Consider the following 22274-nt stretch of genomic DNA (forward strand, 5'->3'; position numbering starts at 1 on the left):
ATCTCGCCGGCCGATGCCGCCCGCCCCTAGCTCGCCGGCGAGGCGTCGAGCTGCCACCCCCGCCGCCCGCTATTTGCGCCCCGTCACCCGTCACCGCTAGCGCTGCCAACCCATCTCGCCGGCCTATGCCGCCCGTCCCTAGCCCGCAAGCGAGCCATCGAGCTACCACCACCGTCGCCCGCTATCCGCGCCCCGTCACCCGCCGCCGCCAGCGTCGCCGCCCTCCATCCCCGCCCCATATCGTCGACCGATGCCGCCCGCCCCTATCCCGCCGGCGAGCCGTCAAGTTGCCACCGCCGGCGCCCACTATCCGTGCGCCCAACGCCCGGCGCCGCCCGCACCACGGGAGAGAAGCAGAGAAGATAGGAATAAGAGAGAGGATAGGAAGGGAGAGAGAAAGAAAAGAAGGGACTAGAAAAGGAAAAAACTGATATATCGACTTATTAACGTCAATGTTAGAAAAACAGTTAAAAGTGAGTCAATGCTATTTGGAATTTTTTAAACGGTTTATACGAGTTCGAGGGTACACATTAAAGGACCTCAAATATATTTGTGGGAACTCAAGTGAACTTTTTTCCTTTTTTTTCTTTGGGCAACTGCAAAATCCCGTTTCCCATCTGATGGACTACCTATTAATATTGCTTTGGCCTTGGAGAAAACTTTATTTTTGCAATTCTTTGAATGTTGCGATGATTGTTTGAAGCGTTGAATCTATACCGTAATTTTTAGCAGGATTGGTGAGGCTACTGGGGAAAAAAACGGCATTACCGAATTTCTGGTAGCAAATCAAGTGAGTGACATTTTTTTGGGGGGATAAGGTTGAGTTTGGGAAAGAATCAAATGGCCCCTAATTCTTCACCGAAATTGCTTACCCTACCGAGCGCATTCAGGCCCAAATTTTTGAACGATAGGTCACCGATTACAAGTTCAGCACGAAACCCTCCGTCCAAAAAAAAAAAAAAACAAACGTGAATGTTCAAATTCACACAAAAAGTAGATGTTTCTTTACTTAGGTTGCATTCTTCATTCTTTTCCTAGATTAAACACTGTGTTTTTTAAACACTGTATCTGAATGCATTCTTCATCGGTTTTACGCTCATGGTATCTGAACTATTAAACACTGTGTTTTTTAAAAATATATATATATATAAAAGTTAATCGTCTCATATTTCTAAACATATATTTAATTTTGTAGTAGTCAATTATACCATTTATATCAATAAATCCAAAAATCAGAAAATATTTATCTTCAACCGATTTTAAAGAACATACATTTTGTTCATGGTTATTTTCAGTTTTTTCGTTAGTTTTTACGCGTACGCTTTTGAACGGCTAAACAATGTGCTTTTTAAGTCTATATAAAAAGATTATCATCTCACATTTATAAAGTTAATTTGTAGGTTGATTTAATCGTTTATACCATTAAATGACTACAAAATCAAATATTTTTTCAATAAAAAACCCAATATTTGTGTTCTTTCATCATCGGCTTTTACGTCAGCTTTTTGAACGCTTAAATGGTGCATTTCTTCATAAAACTTTTTATATACAAGTTTATCATCTTATATCGTTATAGAGTAATCTTTTTCAATTTTATAACAATTAATTTTATTATTTATACCGTTAAATAGTTATAATAAAATGAAATAATCTTTTGTTATCTTACATCTTTATCGACCAAACCAATCTAGGGCCCGTTTAGTTTTCAAAATTTTTTCCAAAAAATATCACATCAAATCTTTTGACATCTAAATGAAGCATTAAATATAGATGAAAAAACTAATTGTACATAGGAGAAAATCATGAGATGAATTTTTTAAGTCTAATTAGTTCACGATTAGACATAAATGTTAAAATAAGCCTACATGTGCTAATGACAGATTAGTTAAGCACAAAATATTCGTCTCGCAGTTTTCAGACAAGTTGTGAAATTCGTTTTTTCATTCATTTATGGAAATACTTTTCGATATCCGGTCAAACATCCAATTCCCTTTGACACCTCAATTCGGGAACTAAACACGCCCGTAATCATACGGGGACGTTTCAATTTTTAGCACAGCGGGCTTGTTTCCACAGGTGTTTGACCATGGAAAAAGTGAGAGAGCCTGACAGTTTCAGACCTTGGAAAGAAAACAAAAGTTTCACACGCCAACTGCACACGTCGCCTCGCCTCACCTCGCCTGCGTCTCCACCTCCCCAGCGCAGAGAGAGCCCGCCCGCAGGCCGCAGGGGAAGCAGATCACTCGGCGCGCTGTCGCCGTCGCCGTCGCCGTCGCGCGGACGCGACTCACTCCTCCGCCGCCCCCAAACCCAAGCTTGCGAGAGCGAAACCCCAACCCAACCCCCCCTCGCCGTCTCGCGCCGCTCCGGCATGCACGGCGCCGTGGCGGCCGCTGCCGCTGACCCAGGAGGTGGCGTCCGTGGTGGTGGTGGAGGAGGAGGAGAGGCGGAAGGCGGGGACGTGGTGATGCTGAAGTGCGCGAGCGTGGCGGCGTGCCTGACCTGCCCTCTCTGCGGCCGCCTCCTCCGCGACGCCGCCACCATCTCCGAGTGCCTCCACACCTGTGAGTTTTGAGTCCAGCCCTTCCCCTCTGCTCCCTGCTGCTTCGGCACCGCTCGTTCTCCTCGTCCCGCGCGGTGGCTTCCCACGGTCTCTCTCTCAGCGCGCTCCCTCCACCCCGCCGCTGGGGAAGGGAGCTGCTTGGGCCGTCCGTCCCGTGCGCCAAATCTGCACTTCTCGCGCTGATTCGGGGGGTGGGTTTTGGGGGAGGCGACGCGTGGAAGGTGGCAGCTTACGCTGCGTTTGCGTGCCCTTTTTCTTCTGGCGGTTCGTCAAAGTGGATGATTTCATCGCTAGTTCGCGAAATTGGCATTTTGGCTGCCATTTTGTGCGGGTTTTGAGGTGATGCGCGAGAGGGGCGCCCGCCCGTTTGATGCGTCGAGCTCTCGCGATCTCTCTCTGTTCGGAGTGTCGACGAGGGACTTTCAAGTTTACGAGAAGTATGCCAAGTTTGTTGGCTAGTCATCTCACTTGGGAAGTGAACCATCTACTAGCTTCTAGCGATCTGCACCCCGAGTTATGTCGTAAGGGCCGCCCCCTTTCAGCTTGTGGTTCGTTGCTCATGTTGTTTTACGGGGATTTGGGATGCGGCTAGTGGAAGCTGGAAGCGTTGTGTTGATCGAACAGCGGTGGGATTTCTGCGCGTGCGGTGACGAATCACGTTTGGTCGTTTGCCACCAGAAGGGGGTGCACGCTACCAGTATTCAATTTGCTGATGATCCGTGGTGATGCAAGGGGTAAAAGTTTAGTCAAGCAAACAAACAAAACATTATTTTTACTAGTTTTGAACGAGAAATTGTCAAGGTAGGGAGTAGGGACCTCCTAGGCAAGGCTCAGAGAATTAGTAAAAGGCGACACTTCTTGGATTACTGTAGTAGGTCAAAAGGTCTTGTTGGCAAGTGCTCAAATGCTTCAAACAATGGTTGCATACACGTTGTTTTATTATCTGCTTGGCCTAGAGATGTGTTGCGTTACATTAAAAGGAGAAATTCTTGTCATTGATGATTCCGGTTTTCATGGGACTTCTATCTTTGAAATGTTTTGAGTGGTCTTATCATAAGGTATTACTGGTTATCATTTGTTCCTGGAAATATGCTTCAGCCTTTTTTTTAAAAAAATGTTAAATATCATATTTTTTCCATTGTTTGGATTCTTGAAATGTGAAACTAATAGAATGATGAACTCATTGAGAAATAAGGCATTAAGGCTATCAAATGTATAGATCATCTAGTATTTGCTTGGCCCGCCTTTTGATTTTGAAGTTGTTCTGGAATAAAGAGGGGAGAAGATTCTAATTTGGGTGCAATGATTCATTCCCTATTTTCTAGATGACTATTGCAGTGTATTCATAAAGCAATAGTATTGGAGTAACAGCTGTACCCAGTGCCCAACCAAAATTTTGTAAACTTTGGGAGACTTGCTATCATACTGCCAACAGCAGCCAATTGAAACCATTGGTTTGTTACCAGCTAATTCTTTTAATATCATGTTTCAGCCATTGACTTTATACCTTTAATCAGTCTGCAGAAAATGTATACATGAGGAGTTCATCAATAAGGAGTCCTGCTGCTGCCCTACTTGCAACATTGATCTCGGGTGTGCTCCGTTGGAGAAACTCAGGTTTGTCGCTGTTTCCCTGAAATATTTGTTCTACACTGTTAGATACTCTTGAGGCTTTGAAACCCTTGTTCACTTATTGTAGTAGATTCTTTTCTATGTCATAGCCAATTATTTGCTTACCTTTTCTTTGTGATATTATGATTTCAAGGCAGTCCATGTAAGTGAATACACATATAGGCACTGTGAAAAAAAATATGCTAGTGGCATTTGGGAATTGGGAGAGTTTTTTTCTTTACCACCTCTGCTCTCTTGTATGCAGGGTTTTAAATTTCGGTTTGCAATTTTCTACCGGGGGGGACCGAAATTGCCGAAAACCGGAAATTTCGGAAATTTTTCGGAAAATTCGAATGGAACTTTTCAAATTCAAATTTGAAATTTAGTCAAAATTTCTGAAAAAATCAAGAAAATGCTGAGAAGAAGGAGAGGGCGAGGGGACACCTGCACTACAGCAGCCGCCGTCGCCCGTGGGGATGGGAAGTGGGTTTGGATAGGGTATTAGGGTTTGGTTTAGACATTTTTTTCCAAAAACCGAAATATTTAACTGGTAGACACTGACTACCGGACCCCACCGGCAAATCCGAAATTTCTGAAATTTCGGGAATTTCAAACCGAAATTGCAATCCCTGCTTGTATGTAGAAGTGAGATGGTCATCTGTGAGCAAGCATCCCTTCCTCAATCCATATTACAACTATGCTGTCCTCCCTTTTGATGTTATTATGCATGCAACACCATGTTCTTCCTCAATTGCTAATAGATCATCTTGATTTTGCAATAGCAGCATAGCTCTGTGCATCATATGGACCTTACAAAATCATAACAACCTCCATCTGTTCAATCTTTGCTTGGATTGTCTTTTAAAGACTATAACTGGTCTGTTTTTGCTCCTTTAATTTTAATGAGTAATTGTCTGGTTGATACAAGTTCTAACTTGTGCGAGATGAGCCCAAACTTAGTCCACACCTTGATTAATTTTTAGTCGTTTGATAGCGAGTTATCAGCCAGCATATAACAAACAAGTGTTACTTTCCTTTTTTGTCAGTATTTATTAAAATATATTGTAGTTTATGATATTTTCTTGTGTTCTTTTCAGAGTTGATCACAGTATACAATTTGTAAGGTCAAAGATATTTCCTTTCAAAAGAAAGTTGTTCGAGGACCTAGAAGTCATTTCATCAATTCCATCACCTATCAAGAGGAAAGAAAGATCCCTATCTTCACTTACAATCCCTGCTCCTCAGGTGTCTATACAGAAATGCTTGACAAAGAGGAGAACGAAAGCTTCGTGTTTACGCAACTTTTCTTTGGTATGTAGCTCTCTTGTATAGTTCCACCTGAGAATCATTGGGTGAAGAATTCTGATTTCTTGTCTGTAAGTCCACCATCAGAAATGTGTCTGTGCATAACTATAATGCTGTAACCAATCCTCTGGGTTAGGTCATACCGTATATTTTTTCTAGGGCTGATACACAACAAATTATCTGAATCTTTTAAATTCATTATAGTCCAGACAACAATAAGATAGACGCATAGCACTTACCTTTATTTGACTTCAAAACTCAAATAGTTCGCTTTGAATTGAGGCAATCCATAGGAATTTTCATAGGATTTTAGGATGATCATTCCTCTGTTCCATAGGGGCAAATAGGAAAAGTTTCCTTAGGATTGAAATTCTTCAAGAAAATTCTCCAAATACACTTTGTTCCAAAGGAGACCTTATGCATAAATTATATGTTCCCCCTCTCCCTCCGTTTCATATTATACTATTAAGTTACCCGCGCTTTGCAATGGGACATTTAGTTATAACATGCTATTGGTTGTTTTATGGGTTCATTAGAAATGAAGCCAGTAGATTATAAAAACAAAAGTTGTTTATTTGTTCTGATTTTCTTTCTCTGAGGGTAGGGAAATGTTTAGTTTTTTTTGTTGGTTTTGAGAGAGGGTGGGAGGGAGAAGGATGCACGTGGCGAAGCAGTTGTTTTTTCTTTCTGTTTCCTCAGGGCTGGGAGAGAGAGGAAGGTGAAACCGATTGCTTTTTGGGGGGTTTATTAGGATGGGAGCGCACTACGCATGATGGAGGACAGACGACTACACTTTTTAAGTAGTAGAGAAGCCACTTTGATTGTCCTAAGTCAAACCTCTTCAAGTTTGATCACATTTATAAAAAAAAAGTATTAACATCCACAACACCAAATTAGTTTAATGAATATACTTTTATAGTATATTTATTTTGTGTTAGAATTACTATGTTTTCTATAAACTTAGTCAAACTTAAAGAGATTTGACTTAGGATAAACCTAAAGTGACTTATAATATGAGATGGAGGGAATAGTTAACAATCTTTGTATGTTCCTCCCCTCCAAGTTCTAAATCAATGCATTTTTTATGCTGTTGTATAGCGTCTTATTTTCTGGTCTGACTTTGGTGACTAAATTTTCTTTTCCCCTCCTTGTACAATTTGTATGCAGCATTCTTCCTTGAGGGGTAGTAAAGATACATCAAAGAAACTTGTGGGTTGGACACCATTGGGTTCTCAACTTAAGCTTGGGAAAGACAAAAAGTCTCTCAGATCAAGTTTAAAAGATGCAAACAGAACCAAAAATAAGTCTGGTGATACAGATGATGGTGCTCCTGCTGGTCAAGCATTTACAAGATATGGGCGTGGCACTAAGAGGACTGGGAGCAAGAAATTGTTCATGGTAAAGAGTAAAAAGAAAAGGTTCAAGGCAAAGCAGCCCAGTAAAAGGAGGAGATTCCGAGCACTATGGTTTTATCTACTTGCTGCTTTTGATCAGTGAGAAACACTAGACTTGTCTTGTGAGGTTTGTTTTGTTTCTTCCCAAGGAAAAGCAGAGATCATGCTTTGTGTTTATAATCATTTCAGGAGAGGAGTACCAACTTTGCCACAACTACCAGCAAAGTATCTGAGGATCAAGTGAGTTGTTTGGTTGCACTTTCCTAGTCAAACTAGTATTTGTTAGCCCATACTAACTGCTGCCTTTTGTTATATTTGTCAAAGGGATGTTGATTTGCCTGTTTCCGTTATACGGAAGTACCTTGTACAGAAACTTAACCTCTCAAGTGAAACTGAGGTACGTCTTTCCTTCCTTCTTTCTTTATCATAATGAGAATCGATGCCAACCAGTTTGGTGACAATATCCAGATTAGTTAAAATCAAGGGGATAAGAGTTCCAGCAGTTTTTGGCTTTCCTGCCAGGGGCAAGACTGTCTAACTAGAGCTGAGATCCTGCAATCTAAATATGGTTAGAAGTAGTTATGGCACATTATTAGCTGTTTGCCTGTTCTTTGGAGGAAACCACCTATTTCATGATTATATTTGAAAAGGCAAGAAAACTCATCACGTTATTTACTTATTTTCAATCGTTGCTTGACTGAAGGCTGAAGCCAGCCAGTGTACATTTGATTTTCTGCTGTAGGTATTCTTTTGCCACTTTGTTTTGCACATAACCGCACGTTCTTCTTTCCATTCATTGACATATCGGTTTCACTTCTATAAGGTGGTGTTTAGATTGAAAAAATTTTTGGGAGAAGTGTCACGTCAAATGTTTGACCAGATGTCGGAAGGGGTTTTCGGACACGGATGAAAAAACAAATTTCACTGCTAGCCTAGAAACCGCGAGACGAATCTTTTGAGCCTAATTAATCCGTCATTAGCACAAGTTGGTTACTGTAGCAATTATGACTAATCATGGACTAATTAGGCTTAAAAGATTCGTCTCAAGATTTCTTCCATAACTGTGCAATTAGTTTTTTGGTTTATTTATATTTAATGTTTTATTTAAGTGTCCAAAAATTCGATGCGATGTTTTTGGAAAAAAAATTTAGGAACTAAACAAGGCCTAAGTTTCATGCTACTGCTTGGCGCCTACAGAATGTGAAAATCATCGCCCTGTATTGACAAAAGTTAACAGAACGTGCTTTTTCATTCCACGGCCTATTTTCTTCTGTTCTGACCAAAGGAGGTGTGCTTGCAGGTAGAAGTATTGTGTGGTGGCAAAGTAGTGAGCCAAGGAATGACACTGCATGATCTAGCAGATCGCTGGCTCGAGAAAGGACCAAAGGGCCGAATGCGGTCATCCTTAGGCTCCCCGGCCACTGCATTCATGGTGACATTGTTCTATAGGAGGCCAGATGTTGATGTGCCCTCACCCCAACCTGAAACTGAAAGTTGCCGTAGCTAACGGAGAACTTTGCTTCATTTCTGAGCAGGCTGACTTCACTCACTGAGTCGGGAGCCGTTGATTCATCTGCGCATTGGTACCAGTTATCTGAGGCTCAAGCCACACGCTAATTACTAATAATATGTAGATATATGTTAATGTTACAAGCCATGGCTGGCTTCTGATCATCTACCTTCAACCATTATTTATCCCCTTTTCTTTTCCTGACATTAGTGCTGATGTACCTAGCTACTACGTATGTGGTCTCTGGTCTGTAATGAGATGTTAGCTGTGAGGTTGTATCTGTTAAGGTGGGGACTTCATGTTCTCTCTCCATGGAGCTTGTAGATTATGCCTCTGTATGTGAATTTCCTGATGTGTATATACTCTACTTGATTATATAAGCTCTGGAATGCACTTGCACTTGCATGATGCTTTGTCAGGATTACCATTTTAGAGCATCTTCAAGAGACTACTCATCTCGCTTGTCATACTGAATTTTATCAATTTTGTATAAAAAATATCCTATTTGACTTGTCATGCTATTTGAATGTCTAAACATGGCTCTTCAATTGCCAAATCTGTCAGTTATTCTTTCACTAGCAAGTTTGCTATTTGTGGATCCCACATAAGTGGGACCCACCAGTCATCCTCCTCCTTATCAAAGTTAGATAGTGAGGGTGGAGAGTCTCTTACCAAAGTTAGATAGTGAGGGTGGAGAGTCTGTTAAAGTGCACGTTGAATTTGGATTTGCCAAAACTCATATGAATAACTAAATTTAGCAATCTCTTATAAATGCTCTTACTACTCCCTGTGCGATGAACTGTACTATAATTTTCCAAGCCAGATTTTGGAAAGGAATTTGGATAAGCACATGTGTCCCACGACGTTTTTTTTATGTTTTTTCAGTATCTCTACAACGTACTACGTCCCAATAAGACTTTTTTTAAAGATCACTCCATACATGCCAATATAAAACTAAAAATATAAAATGAAATTCCTTTATCCTTTCAAATGTATCTATCCTTTATTTTTTTAAAACTCTGGTGTTCTGATTGTTTTTGAAAATAAACTGCTCCGTCTTTACGCTTATATTTGTAAGACAAAATTTAAATTTTAGACTAATTTTAGGTTTTTTTCTCCATAATTTATTTTTTAGCCTTCCTTTTTACCACTAAGAACATATATATAGAAGTTTTATTAATAACTTGTTTTTATTTAAAAATATAAAATTTGACTTTTTCATGAATAAGCCAACGATATAGAGGCAAAAAGAGAGAGGTGTTCGTGGACCTGAGGAAATATTTATTCATACTACTCCCCTATTCCAAAATATGAGGCATACATACTTAGTATAAACCTATCAATGCATGCTATCTATTTTTACTTTAGTTTATTATTTTACTAATACATGTAACAATGTAATTAATACACACTTTATATTTTGGAACATAGGAGTAAAGTGGTTGCGCCTTATATTTTGGAACGGATGGAGTATCACTTTAAAAATACATTAGCTCCTTCTTTGGGTGCACGCACCCCTTATCGAAAAAACCGATAAAAAGTGCTGAACATTTCAATCAGAATATTGCTAATGGCTGTATAAAACAACTATTGTCTCCGTTTCGTAATATAATATGTTTAATTTTTTTGGTTGTAACGTTTAATTATTCGTCTTATTCAAAAATTTAGTAAAAAATAAAAAATGATAAGTCATGCTTAAAGTTTTTTTATGATAAAATAAGTCACAAGTAAAATATATGATATTTTCATATTTTTTTAATAAGACAAACGGTTAAATATTACAAGCATAAAAGTCAAACATCATATATTATGAAATGGAGAGTATCAACTTATTATGTTCTGAGAGCCTCTTGGGTTTACTAAGTTTTTAGACTATAGGTTAGGGAAAAACATAGAAATAACATAAAAAATACACGTGCGAAATAATTTAGGACACATGACTTCGACGAGCTGAACAAGCACGATGCACGATGCAATGGATTCTTTTATTCATGTGAAATCAGTATATTTTAGAAAACATGATTCACGTTGATTTTTTTCATTTCGATCCTACGAAACGACCGTATGAACAGTGTTATTCTAAAATAATAGAGATTTTCTTTGTTTTTCCTCCAAATTCAAATAACGCATAACGTTCCGTTGCAAAACATGAATGTGTTACTAGTCGAGGATAAAATCCAATTTGTTGTCCCTTTGATTTGCATATCAGGACTCAGGAGTTGTTTGGTTGCCTGTTTACTTTGTGAAACCACACTTTAGGCAAGATACTTTTGCCACAGGAGTGTGGTTAAGAAAATGTTAGCCATATCTTAGCTAATGTTAGCATAGAATATGAGCTTGATATAGATAATGAGTCGTATAGAAAAATAATGTGCCTATCAACAAATATGGTACGAATCAAACCAGCACCTGTTGATAGAAAAAAAGTACCTATCTAAACATTGGTATGGCGAGTTAAGTCATCCAAATAAACAAGCTCATAACAATGAAGTTACCTTGTATATTATAAATTTTTTGATCCACTCTAAATTCATATGAATATTGATAAATATAGTTACATATAAAACATATTCATTAATCTATATATGAATCTAAATAAAACTAAAAAAGTCATATGATACAGAACATAGTACTAAACAAGTAGCATAATTTGAACAGATAGGACATGTGAATTACTGACTCTGATCTAATTCCCAGAACACAAACTATGGCCTAGTTTAGTTGGGAAAAACTTTTGGAAGAGATGTCACATTGACGCGTACAGGCACATATTTCAAGTATTAAACGTAGTTTAATTACAAAACAAATTTCAGACTCCGCCTGAAAACTGTGAGATAAATCTTTTGAGTTTAATTAATCCGTCATTAGCACATGCTAGTTATTGTAGCATTTATGGTTAATCATGTACTAATTAGGCTCAAAAGATTCGTCCCATGATTTCCTCCATAACTGTGTAATTAGTTTTAATGTTCATGTATATTTAATGATTTATTTAGGTGTCCAAAGATTCGATGTGATGTTTTTAGAAATATTTTTAAAAAACTAAACATGGCCTATAAAAATAATGAACTGGACATAAATTCATTCTACATTTTTCATTTTAGGCCCCGTTTAGTTACCAAAAATTTTCACCTAAAAATATCACATCAAATCTTTGGACAACTAAATAGAGTATTAAACATAGATAAATCGAAAAACTAATTGCACAGTTACATGAAAAATCGTGAGACGAATCTTTTGAGTCTAATTAGTACATGATTAGCCATAAGTGCTACAGTAACACACATGCGCTAATGACGGATTAATTAGGCTCAAAAGATTCGTCTCGCAGTTTCCTTGCTAGCCGTGAAATTCGTTTTTTCATTCTGGTTCAAAAATCTCTTCCGACATCCGATCAAACATCTGATGTGACGCGCAAAAATTTTCATTTCACCGATAAACACCCCCTTAGAACTCAAATCCAAACTCCAAATATCCGTGCTCCCGCGGTCCCGCCAATAGAGTTCCCGCTCTCTCGTCCTCTCCTCCTCCTCGGGACCGACGCTCAAAAACTCAAATCCCCCCGCTCCACCACCCGCTTCCCCCGCCCTCTCGTCTCGTCGCGTCGCGTCCCCTTCCACTTCCACCACTCCACGAGGGAGACCGAAAGGGAGGGACCGACGCCGCCGGCTGCTTGCTCCTGCTCCTCCTCGCTCTAGTTCCGCCGGTAATCCCGTCGCTTCGAGCGACGCCCTGCTTCGATTGCATGGTTGGCGTGTGATTGTGTGTGTGTGGTGGAGGGTTTTGGGTTGATGAATGATGGTGTTTTTTTTGGGGGGTGCTCGTCGCTGATCGTGGTGTCGGGGAGAGTTTCTCAGGATAGCGTGGCGTGGCGTAGTGCGGGTCCGCGGCGTGGTCGAGCTCGCGTCGGCTTCACGCTCGGTTTTGTTTCTCGCCGGGGATTTTTTTTTCCTCTTCTTTTTGAGGCATCGTGGTGGATCGTGGGCGAGGCACAGCTGAGAGCAAGTGTTGGTTTCTGTAGATATGATGCTGGTGCGTGGCCGCTGAGTTTGTTTCGCCTGTTTCACCTCAGCTTAGATCGCTTCGTGCACCGCTGCTGCTGCTGCACGGTTGCGTTGTCTAATTCGTCTGTGCAAATGTGGATGGGATTACTGGTTCCCTTTGAGTTTTGATCGCCTCCGAGGCTCTGAGTAGCATAGCGCTTTGACGGTAATGTGGCTGTTTGTTTTTTTTTGTTTTTTTGCTGCGCAGGAGCTGCGATCTCGGTGATGGATCAGTGACCTGTCGTGGTGAGGCCTGCAGATTGCGCTGGTCAGGTAATGGTGCTCCTCCTCTTCCTCTGATGGACTAGTAGCTGAATTTGTTGTTAATTGGTGAACGATAATCGTGTGGAGCTGTTCAGGAACTTATGTGTGGCCTACTGATAATGGCTTTCATCAAATCAATGGTTGCTGTACCACTGGTGGAAACGTATTAATAAGTGCTACTCCATCCATTTCATATTTTAAGACGTTTTGACTATACCTAAATTTATTTATATATCAATGTATATTGTTTACATATATGTATAGGTTCATTACTATCTATATAAATTTAGGCAATGCCAGAAATTCTTGCATTATGAAATGAATGTATTATTTTAATAACAAGATTATGAAATTTTCTTACATTATGAAATGAAATAGCTGCACTGTAGTGTGTTACACAATCAACGAGCTCTGTGGCTCTTAACTTAGTGGATTTGCGTTGTACACCAGTATAACTATAGTTTCCTTACGGAGCCTAGCTCAATATGCTATAGGCAAGCCGGCTGCTGAAGCTAATACTCGAGTAGGATTTTCTAACAAGGAAAAGATGCACTGATGGTGTGTTATTATACTTTTCCTTTTTTAAACTGTTTTTGATGTCATTCAATTTTTGTGATGTGCTTGATAAAGTCTTGAGTTTGCACTTACGATTTATATTTGTTTTAAACTTCTAACTAAAATGCCTGCTTGATTCCAAACTTCACAGGGGAGCTATGGCGAAAAGTCCACGTTCTGTTGTTACCACAGGTCTTCTTCTGTGTACTTCGCATTTGCAACTCCTGATCTCACACTAAATGCCATCTCATGCATTTTTGATTTAACTAAGTCTTAGTCAGATTGTAATACAGTTGCTTAAAACTTTATTTTACCATTCTGAGTATTAAATTTGGCTGTAGCCATCTAGACATTGCAGAAGGTCAAGGAATGATCAGGCTAAGACCCATTCTTCTGCGTACATTATCTAGTCTGTAATCTGTTGGATATAAATTCACAATGGTTTAAGCTAATAGGAAATAAGCAATAATCTACTGCCATGCTCAGACTGGTTCATAAATCACAAGTATATTATATAATTAGCACGGAGGCTGGCAGATTGTGTAGCTAGCATCATTAATAAATTTTCTCACGTATATTAAAAATGACAATATAATTTTAAACTATGGTCTAATTTTACGAAACCTATATGTCTGATAAAGCAAACATGATGAATTCTTTATTATTTATTTAATAATAAATCAACAATATATAAAAGGCGATAATGATGTAGCCTTTTCTCATATTTTTTAGTTTTTTTGGCTATGGGAATTACTAATATTTATCTCTATGAAAGTACGGTATGTTTCGGAGGTATATTGATGATAGGGTTTTGTCTGCAAAATGACACAATGGTAATTAACATACTTACCACCTAGCTTCTGTCTCTCGGCAAATTAAGGTACATATTTTGGCTTATATTATTTTGTGGATCCTATCAATTAAGTGCAGGAAGTTAGTTATAAAAAATCTTGAAAAATATATGTAAAACAAATTCATATTTTTTGAAACTTCTAATATGATAAATCAATTGTTAACCTTGCAAATTATAAGGGTATTTTAGGTATTTTTGAAAAAAAATCTGGGCCAATAATACATGGTAGAAACAATTGATAAACTTGATTATATATTATAGAAAGAGAATTTTGATGGCGAATCGTTGAACTGGTACATATTTAGTGGCATAGAGCATATTCTCTCATATACAAATTTTATTGTTTGTATTCTCGCACTATCTTAGTCTGCTGTAGCTACTATCTTCACATTCCTTCAGGTGCATATATCTCTTTCTGTAAGAAAAAAAGACGTATCACTGCTAATTTCCATGTAATGAATACAACTTAATAAAAATTTCTTCTGGTTAAGTTTTTGTATGCATGCCTTTTCCCATCTGACATATTACGTGCAGACCTAGAAGTCACTTTTGCATCACATGTATGTAGAATCGGTTTCAGTGAGATTTTGTTACTTTTAAATCCTCGTCCGTTTCAACAAAATATGTTCTCGTCTGATTCCACACAAAATACGATCATTTCTTTTTCTCTTATTTTTCTTTGATTAATCTGAGAATTTCTAGGCCATGAGAGTGAACACAAGTGCCCCCTTTTGTGTTACTTTATTAAATTCATAGATTATATGCTTGCTTAAATCACTCACAATCACTTGGAGTCATCATGTTTGATCTTAGTTGCGATCTAGATTCTTGCAATTGCTTTCTACATGTACATGCTTAACTGTTATAGATATGAAATGCCGATGTTGATTTTCTTATTTATATTTTCATGTGCTTGGTTCATCTGATGGATAGTTGGATACATGTTTGTATGGCATCTAATTATTTCAAATTGTAATGTCCAACACCATTTTGCTTTTCAGGAACAAAAAGGCCTAGAGAAAAGGCTCGTAAGAAGAAAAATGAGTCCACTGATAATGAAATCTTGGAGAGTGAATTTGATGTTGCCAAGAAAGAGAGCAACGGTGCCACTGAACTTGCTAATGAGCCTATTGCCAGCAAGCGACCAAAGAGAGCAGCTGCCTGTTCTAACTTCAAAGAGAAGGCATTGGGTTTGTCAGAAAAAGATTCAATTATCACAATCAAGGAAAGTCGGGTTGAAGAGGAGGAAATAGACGCTGTTAATTTGACAAGGACTGGACCTGAAGATGGCCGACCTTGCAGAAAAATCGTTGATTTCATCTTACATGATGGAGATGGTAATCCTCAACCCTTTGAAATGTCTGAAGTTGATGACATTTTCATATCAGCTCTTGTCATGCCCTTGGATGATGATCTGGAAAAGGACAAGGGAAGGGGAATACGCTGTGCTGGGTTTGGACGAATTGAAAACTGGGCAATTTCCGGCTATGATGAAGGTGCTGCAGTAATTTGGGTCTCAACAGAAACAGCAGATTACAGATGTGTGAAGCCAGCAAGCAGTTACAAATCTTGTTTTGAACATTTCAGTGAGAAGGCACGTGTCTGTGTTGAAGTCTATAAGAAGTTAGCTAGATCAGTTGGTGGAAATCCTCAGGTTGACTTGGAAGAATTAATTGCTGGTGTTGTCCGTTCCATTAATTCGAACAGAAGCTTTGCCGGAACAGTGACCAAAGACTTTGTGATCTCCTCTGGTCAGTTCATATATAAACAGCTTATTGGATTAGACCATACAGCTGACAATGATGATGAGATGTTGTCTACACTGCCAGTTCTTGTTGCACTTAAAGATGAATGTAAATCAAGAGCAGGATTCATGCATTTGCCAGCTATGCCCTCGAATGGAACTCTGAGGATTAACGATGGGCAAGGTAAGGGACTGACTGAGGAGGAGGATGCGAAATTAGCAAGGCTGTTGCAGGAAGAGGAAGAATGGAAAATGATGAGGCAGAGAGGCAAGCGTGGAACTTCACAGAAAAATATCTACATCAAAATTAGTGAAACGGAAATTGCCAACGACTACCCACTGCCAGCATACTATAAACCATATAACCAAGAAATGGATGAGTACATATTTGATAGCGATATTGGTAAGTTTTCTGATGATGTGCCTGTAAGAATCCTCGACAATTGGGCTCTATACAATTCAGATTCCAGACTCATTTCTTTGGAGCTCATCCCTATGAAAGCTGGTGCAGAGAATGATACTGTGATATTTGGATCTGGTTTCATGAGAGAGGATGACGGTAGTTGCTGTTCAACAGCCGAACGAGCACAATTATCTTCTTCCTCAAGTAAATCTAACCAGGAAGATCCAGGAGTTCCAATTTATTTGAGCCCAATTAAAGAGTGGATTGTAGAATTTGGTGGTTCAATGATCTGCATAGCCATTCGAACTGATGTTGCTTGGTAAATACCCTAGCTGCCTAGCAGATACATTTTCTTTTTTGTATTACAAATTTACACTTTTCTTTATATCTTAGCTTAATTGGTCTTGATCCATGCCTGCTTATTATTGAAAAGTAAATTCGATGCACTTCAAATAACATATCTTATACATTTCAATTTGATATATTGCTTGAAGCATGTTTTTCTGCAACCATTTTGTGGTTACCTACTTTCCAACTTACATTTGGTAATCAATTCCAGGTACAAATTACGCCAGCCAACAAAGCAATATGCTCCATGGTGTGAGCCTGTGCTGAAAACAGCAAAGCTAGCTGTCAGTATCATCACCCTTTTAAAAGAGCAAAGTCGTGCTTCAAAGCTATCTTTTGCTGAAGTTATTAAGAAAGTAGCAGAATTTGACAGTGGACACCCTGCATTTGTATCATCAAAAGCACCAACTGTTGAAAGATATATCGTGGTTCATGGACAAATAATACTTCAGCAATTTGCAGACTTTCCAGATGAGTCTGTTAGACGGTGTGCCTTCGCCACAGGCCTTCTAGCAAAGATGGAGGAAAGTAGGCATACAAAGTTGGCCATCAAGAAAAAATCTCAACAGATGAGAGGGGAGAATCTGAACCCAAGTGCAAAAATGGGTCCAATACTGAGAAGGAAGCTTATGCGTGCTACGACTACAACGTTGATCAGCAAGATATGGGGTGATTACTATGCCACTTATTTTCCAGGGGACACGAAAGATCAGAATGAACAAAAGGAAATTGAAGATGACCAGGAAGAAAATGAAGACAATGATGCTGAAGATGAGGTAAATGTTGAAAATGATAAGACCATGAGGATCCCACCATCAACGTGGTCTAGAAAGTTGTCATCAGATACTTGCAAGGAAATCGAATGGGAAGGTCAAACAGCTGGAAAAACAGCATCAGGAGAAGTTCTGTACAAATGTGTTAGAGTTCAAGACCTCAGTATTTCTGTTGGTGCAGCAGTCATATTAGAAGATGATTCAGGAGAAAGCATCATGTGTTTTGTTGAGTATATGTATGAGAAACATGATGGTAAAAATATGGTTCATGGAATACTTCTGCAAGAAGGCTCTCGGACTATTCTTGGCAATGCTGCAAATGAAAGAGAGGTTTTCTTGACTAATGACTGTTTAGAATTCGAAGTAAGTGACATCAAAGGATTGGTGACGGTTAATATCCAATCTCTGCATTGGGGCCACAAGTACAGAAAAGAGAACTCTGAAGCTAATAGAATTGAAAAGGCCAATGCAGAGGAGAGGAAACGGAAGGGTCTGCCAGTGGAATATTTTTGCAAAAGCTTATACTGGCCTGAGAAAGGTGGATTCTTCTCCCTTCGGTATGATGAAATTGGAAATGGCACGGGCATTTGTAGCTCTTGTGAGAGAAAACCAGTTGGTGATGAATTTAAGATACTTTCTGAGACCAGCTTTGTCTTTGAAAATATTACATATAACACCCATGACTTTCTGTATATCAGACCTGAATTTTTCTCCCAAGGGGAGGGCCATGAGACCTATAAGGCTGGAAGGAACGTGGGTCTAAAGCCTTATGCAGTATGCCATCTGCTGAGTGTCCATGGTCCTGCTGGATCAAGGAAAGCTAATCCAGAATCAACGAAAGTTACAGTAAGAAGATTTTACCGTCCTGATGACATTTCATCGACAAAAGCCTACTCATCACACATCACCGAGGTTTGCCTTTTTGTCCATTATCTGCATCGTTGGCAATACTGTGATTTCACCTATGTTTATCTTTTCTATCCTTTGGTCTTTTATTGTTGTACTTTGTAATTTGATCCAGGTGTACTACAGTGAAGAAATAGTGAGTGTACCTGTGGTGATGATAGAGGGAAAATGTGAGGTTCGACTGAAAGATGACCTTCCAAATTCAGATCTTCCGGTGGTGGTTGAACATGTCTTTTATTGTGAATATTTGTACGATCCTGCCAATGGAGCTCTCAAACAGGTCAGCTGCTGCCAAATTGTACCTTCAGATTAGGGGTGGACAGAAAGCTCGTGGCTCGTTAGCTCGCTCGACTCGTGACAAACTCGGCTCGGCTCGTTTTATTTTTCTAACGAGCCGAGCTAGCATTTTAGCTCGTTAGAGATAACGAGCCAGCTCGAGCTGGCTCGTGAGCTGCTCGCGAGCCTAACGAGCTAGACTAAAGATACGCGATTCGTCGGCATTCATTGATTTCACCCCGGAAAGCATGTGTTCAATACTTTATAGGTTCATCATGTGATTTGTTGGTTTAAACTTTAATATTTAGATACAATTTCATATGATTTGCATGTTTGAACTGAAAATTTGCTTATATAATCTATTAAAAAATTGTTGAAATTAACTTTTCATGCATGGCTTGCGAACCAAACGAGCCAGCTCGAGCTTTGTAACGAGCCGAGCTGAGCTGGGTTTTTAGCTCGTTACGATAACGAGCCGAGCCAGCTCGTTATCTTAACGAGTCAGACAGAGCCGAGCCGAGCTGGCTCGTTATCCACCCCTAACTTCAGAATCCCTAATCACTCTGCTTTGTTTCCACCGGAAAATGTTTTCATACTGCTGACTTGTCTTGCATGGCCTCTTATCAGCTACCACCCAATATTAAACTTGTGTCACTGATAAGGAAGGTACCTGCTTCAAAAAAGAATAAAGGAAAGCAAATTTGTGACATTGAGCTAGGTGATTCAGACAAACCTAAGGATAGGCAATCAGATAACTGTCTTGCAACGCTGGACATTTTTGCTGGCTGCGGAGGTTTATCTGAAGGATTACAGCGCTCAGGTATGTTTTGCTCATGTAGATGTGGCTCATAGGAACATCTTGACTTTAAGTTACCTTCTGACCATTGGATTCTACAGAAGTATCACTTACTAAATGGGCTATTGAATATGAAGAACCTGCTGGGGAAGCATTTGGCGAAAACCATCCAGAAGCTGCAGTATTTGTTGAGAACTGCAACGTGATTCTGAAGTATGCCATCTTTATTTACCCTCTTTTGATATGCTTAATTATGTATTTGTAAATTGTATCTTCAACTGGCCTCTCTATACGATCATGCAGGGCAATAATGGATAAGTGTGGTGACGCCGATGATTGCATCTCCACCTCTGAGGCTGCTGAACGAGCAGCTAAACTTTCTGAGGACAAGATTAAGAATCTTCCCGTGCCTGGTGAAGTAGAATTCATCAATGGTGGTCCTCCATGTCAGGTCAGTTTCTATGTGGCTTTTGCCTACATACCAGGAAGCTCTTAACAACACATTCAACATTGCAAACAATTGCTTGACTTGTTTACCTATCCTTTTATAGGGCTTTTCCGGGATGAACAGATTCAATCAAAGTCCCTGGAGCAAAGTACAGTGCGAGATGATTTTAGCATTCCTTTCATTTGCGGAGTATTTTCGTCCTAGATTCTTTCTTCTAGAAAATGTTAGGAACTTTGTCTCGTTCAACAAAGGGCAGACCTTCAGGTTGACGCTGGCATCACTCCTGGAGATGGGATACCAGGTGATTGAAACTTCCTCTTCTTGGCTTGTCCTTGAGCAATAGCATCTCTTTTGCTCCTGTATACATTCTAACATTGTTTGCATGTTATTAGGTCCGTTTTGGAATTTTAGAGGCAGGGGCGTATGGTGTTGCGCAGTCCAGGAAAAGGGCATTCATTTGGGCTGCCGCACCAGGAGAGGCTCTTCCAGAGTGGCCTGAACCAATGCACGTCTTTGCTAGCCCTGAGCTGAAAATAACTCTACCTGATGGCAAATACTACGCAGCTGTCAAGAGCACCGCTGCAGGAGCCCCTTTCCGCTCGATTACAGTTCGAGACACAATTGGGGATCTTCCAGCTGTGGAAAACGGCGCAGGCAAACCGACAATTCAGGTATACCCTACATATCATACTAGCTTCATTCGCCAAGTTCTCTTCTGTTTGAATGCTGCTGCCTTGCGTCGGTTGGATTTAACTCCTTTTGTATGCTGTACTTCAGTACGGACTCGGACCTGTCTCTTGGTTCCAGAAGAAGATTAGAGGCGACATGGCTTCACTGAATGACCACATATCTAAAGAGATGAATGAGCTGAATCTCATAAGATGCAAGCACGTTCCAAAGCGCCCAGGTTGCGACTGGCATGACCTGCCAGAAGAAAAGGTAATAATGTTAGGCCCTTCTATTAACTTCGCCTGCCTCCTGTTTTTCCAACTCTGTAAGAGCTAATTACTTAACATTGTGCAAGTACAGGTAAAGCTGTCCACAGGGCAAATGGTAGACTTGATACCCTGGTGCTTGCCCAAAACAGCCAAAAGGCACAATCAGTGGAAAGGACTGTACGGCCGGTTGGATTGGGAGGGTAATTTCCCCACTTCAGTAACAGATCCCCAGCCAATGGGCAAGGTCGGCATGTGCTTCCATCCTGAGCAGGACAGGATCATCACTGTCCGTGAATGTGCTCGATCCCAGGTGAATTACCTTCACAGTACAAAGACTGATGGTGCTTATAACTCATATACTTGACTAACCCAAACGAACTAATTTGTAGTAGATTTTACCCTTAAAAGTGTGCTTACTCCACCCCAAAATAATTATATTTTTTACTCATCCCATATATAACAATAAAAAACAAAAAGAATATAATACTCAGATTTCAATGTAATTGTCTCTACTTTGTCTAGTTTTAATGCATTTGTTCCCTATTTTTACAAACTCTATTACAATGAAAGTTTAAAGATGAATTTATTTTAGGACAAATAAGAGAGGGCAAAATCGATCTGATTCTAGGAGGGACGTAGTAGTGTATATTGTCTGAATCAGAGCTGCACCAGTAGATTGAGGCATTGAGCTATTTAACCATAAATCGTAGATTTATTATTCTCTCTTTTCAGTTTGTCCATTCATTCCTAACCCCCTGTTGAACTTCAACAAGCGTTCATTCTAATGATGCCATTATTGCATCTGCAACTCTGTTAGTCTGTTGCCTTGTTTCTGAATCTTCTGATCTGTCCCTATGACACTGTCATTACTATTATATGCATGCAGGGCTTCCCTGATAGCTATCGTTTCGCTGGCAACATCCAGAGCAAGCACAGGCAGATCGGGAATGCTGTGCCACCTCCCCTTGCCTATGCCCTCGGGAGGAAGCTCAAGCAAGCCATCGACGCCAAGCGATGAGTCACTTCACTGCATCACCGTCATTTTTTGGTTGGTCCAAAATGGGCTGCAATAGCATTAAAGTTTCTATATTTTGTGAGCAATTAATTGACTCTAAAAGTAATTCTGGGATGGTTACATGATTGCCTTTTGTATATCTAACTTGCTGGTAGGACTGATACCATCAAGGTATTGATGCATAGAAACTATAAAAGTTCAGAGAACCACATCACTGGGGGGATACAAAGCTTTTGTAAACAGTAAAACTCTTATTAATATGATTGCAAGACGGTAACATGTTGTGTTTGGATGAAAAATGGGTGCCTTTTCTGTGATAATCACACAAGTGAAGATTTTAGCATAACAAGAATTAACTGTCGATTTCCAAAGTTGAGAAAATAATACAGGCATACTGGCTATATATACCTTTTGTCTTCAGCACCGGCATACATGCCCCTGCTTCAAGGTCACTTGCCACTTGATCACATCTCTCTTTCACAGCTAATTTTTCCAAAGTAGCTCCCTTGATCTCTCATAGTTAATCATA

General features: G+C 39.7%; 2 protein-coding genes across 2 annotated transcripts; both read left to right on the top strand.

The window, feature by feature from the left end:
- The first annotated feature begins 1990 nt into the window (after nt 1-1990).
- On the top strand, nt 1991-8847 carry LOC102720511 (E3 ubiquitin protein ligase DRIP2-like). Its single transcript, XM_006651845.3, has 7 exons — nt 1991-2564; nt 4081-4180; nt 5272-5485; nt 6647-6972; nt 7063-7113; nt 7198-7270; nt 8174-8847. The coding sequence occupies exons 1-7, from the start codon at nt 2087-2089 to the stop codon at nt 8378-8380; spliced, it is 1449 nt and encodes a 482-aa protein (XP_006651908.2). The 5' UTR covers nt 1991-2086; the 3' UTR covers nt 8381-8847.
- Nucleotides 8848-12054: 3207 nt separating this feature from the next.
- LOC102713176 (DNA (cytosine-5)-methyltransferase 1A) lies at nt 12055-22244 on the top strand. The gene is made up of 14 exons (XM_006650672.3): nt 12055-12089; nt 12635-12699; nt 13397-13437; nt 15100-16564; nt 16805-18278; nt 18388-18552; nt 19176-19368; nt 19446-19557; nt 19648-19795; nt 19896-20093; nt 20185-20463; nt 20570-20731; nt 20822-21040; nt 21617-22244. The coding sequence occupies exons 3-14, from the start codon at nt 13404-13406 to the stop codon at nt 21746-21748; spliced, it is 4581 nt and encodes a 1526-aa protein (XP_006650735.1). The 5' UTR covers nt 12055-12089; nt 12635-12699; nt 13397-13403; the 3' UTR covers nt 21749-22244.
- Nucleotides 22245-22274: the final 30 nt, after the last annotated feature.

Source organism: Oryza brachyantha, chromosome 3 (genome assembly GCF_000231095.2).
Source record: "Oryza brachyantha chromosome 3, ObraRS2, whole genome shotgun sequence".
Classification (NCBI taxonomy): domain Eukaryota; kingdom Viridiplantae; phylum Streptophyta; class Magnoliopsida; order Poales; family Poaceae; genus Oryza; species Oryza brachyantha.

Coding starts and splice junctions, on each gene's coding strand:
- LOC102720511 (XM_006651845.3), top strand. CDS start 2,087: ATGGAAAAAGTGAGAGAGCCTGACAGTTTCAGACCTTGGAAAGAAAAC. Junction 4,181..5,271: donor GCTCCGTTGGAGAAACTCAG/GTTTGTCGCTGT, acceptor TGTTCTTTTCAG/AGTTGATCACAGTATACAAT. Junction 7,271..8,173: donor ACCTCTCAAGTGAAACTGAG/GTACGTCTTTCC, acceptor GTGTGCTTGCAG/GTAGAAGTATTGTGTGGTGG.
- LOC102713176 (XM_006650672.3), top strand. CDS start 13,404: ATGGCGAAAAGTCCACGTTCTGTTGTTACCACAG. Junction 19,558..19,647: donor AACTGCAACGTGATTCTGAA/GTATGCCATCTT, acceptor ACGATCATGCAG/GGCAATAATGGATAAGTGTG. Junction 21,041..21,616: donor GTGAATGTGCTCGATCCCAG/GTGAATTACCTT, acceptor ATATGCATGCAG/GGCTTCCCTGATAGCTATCG.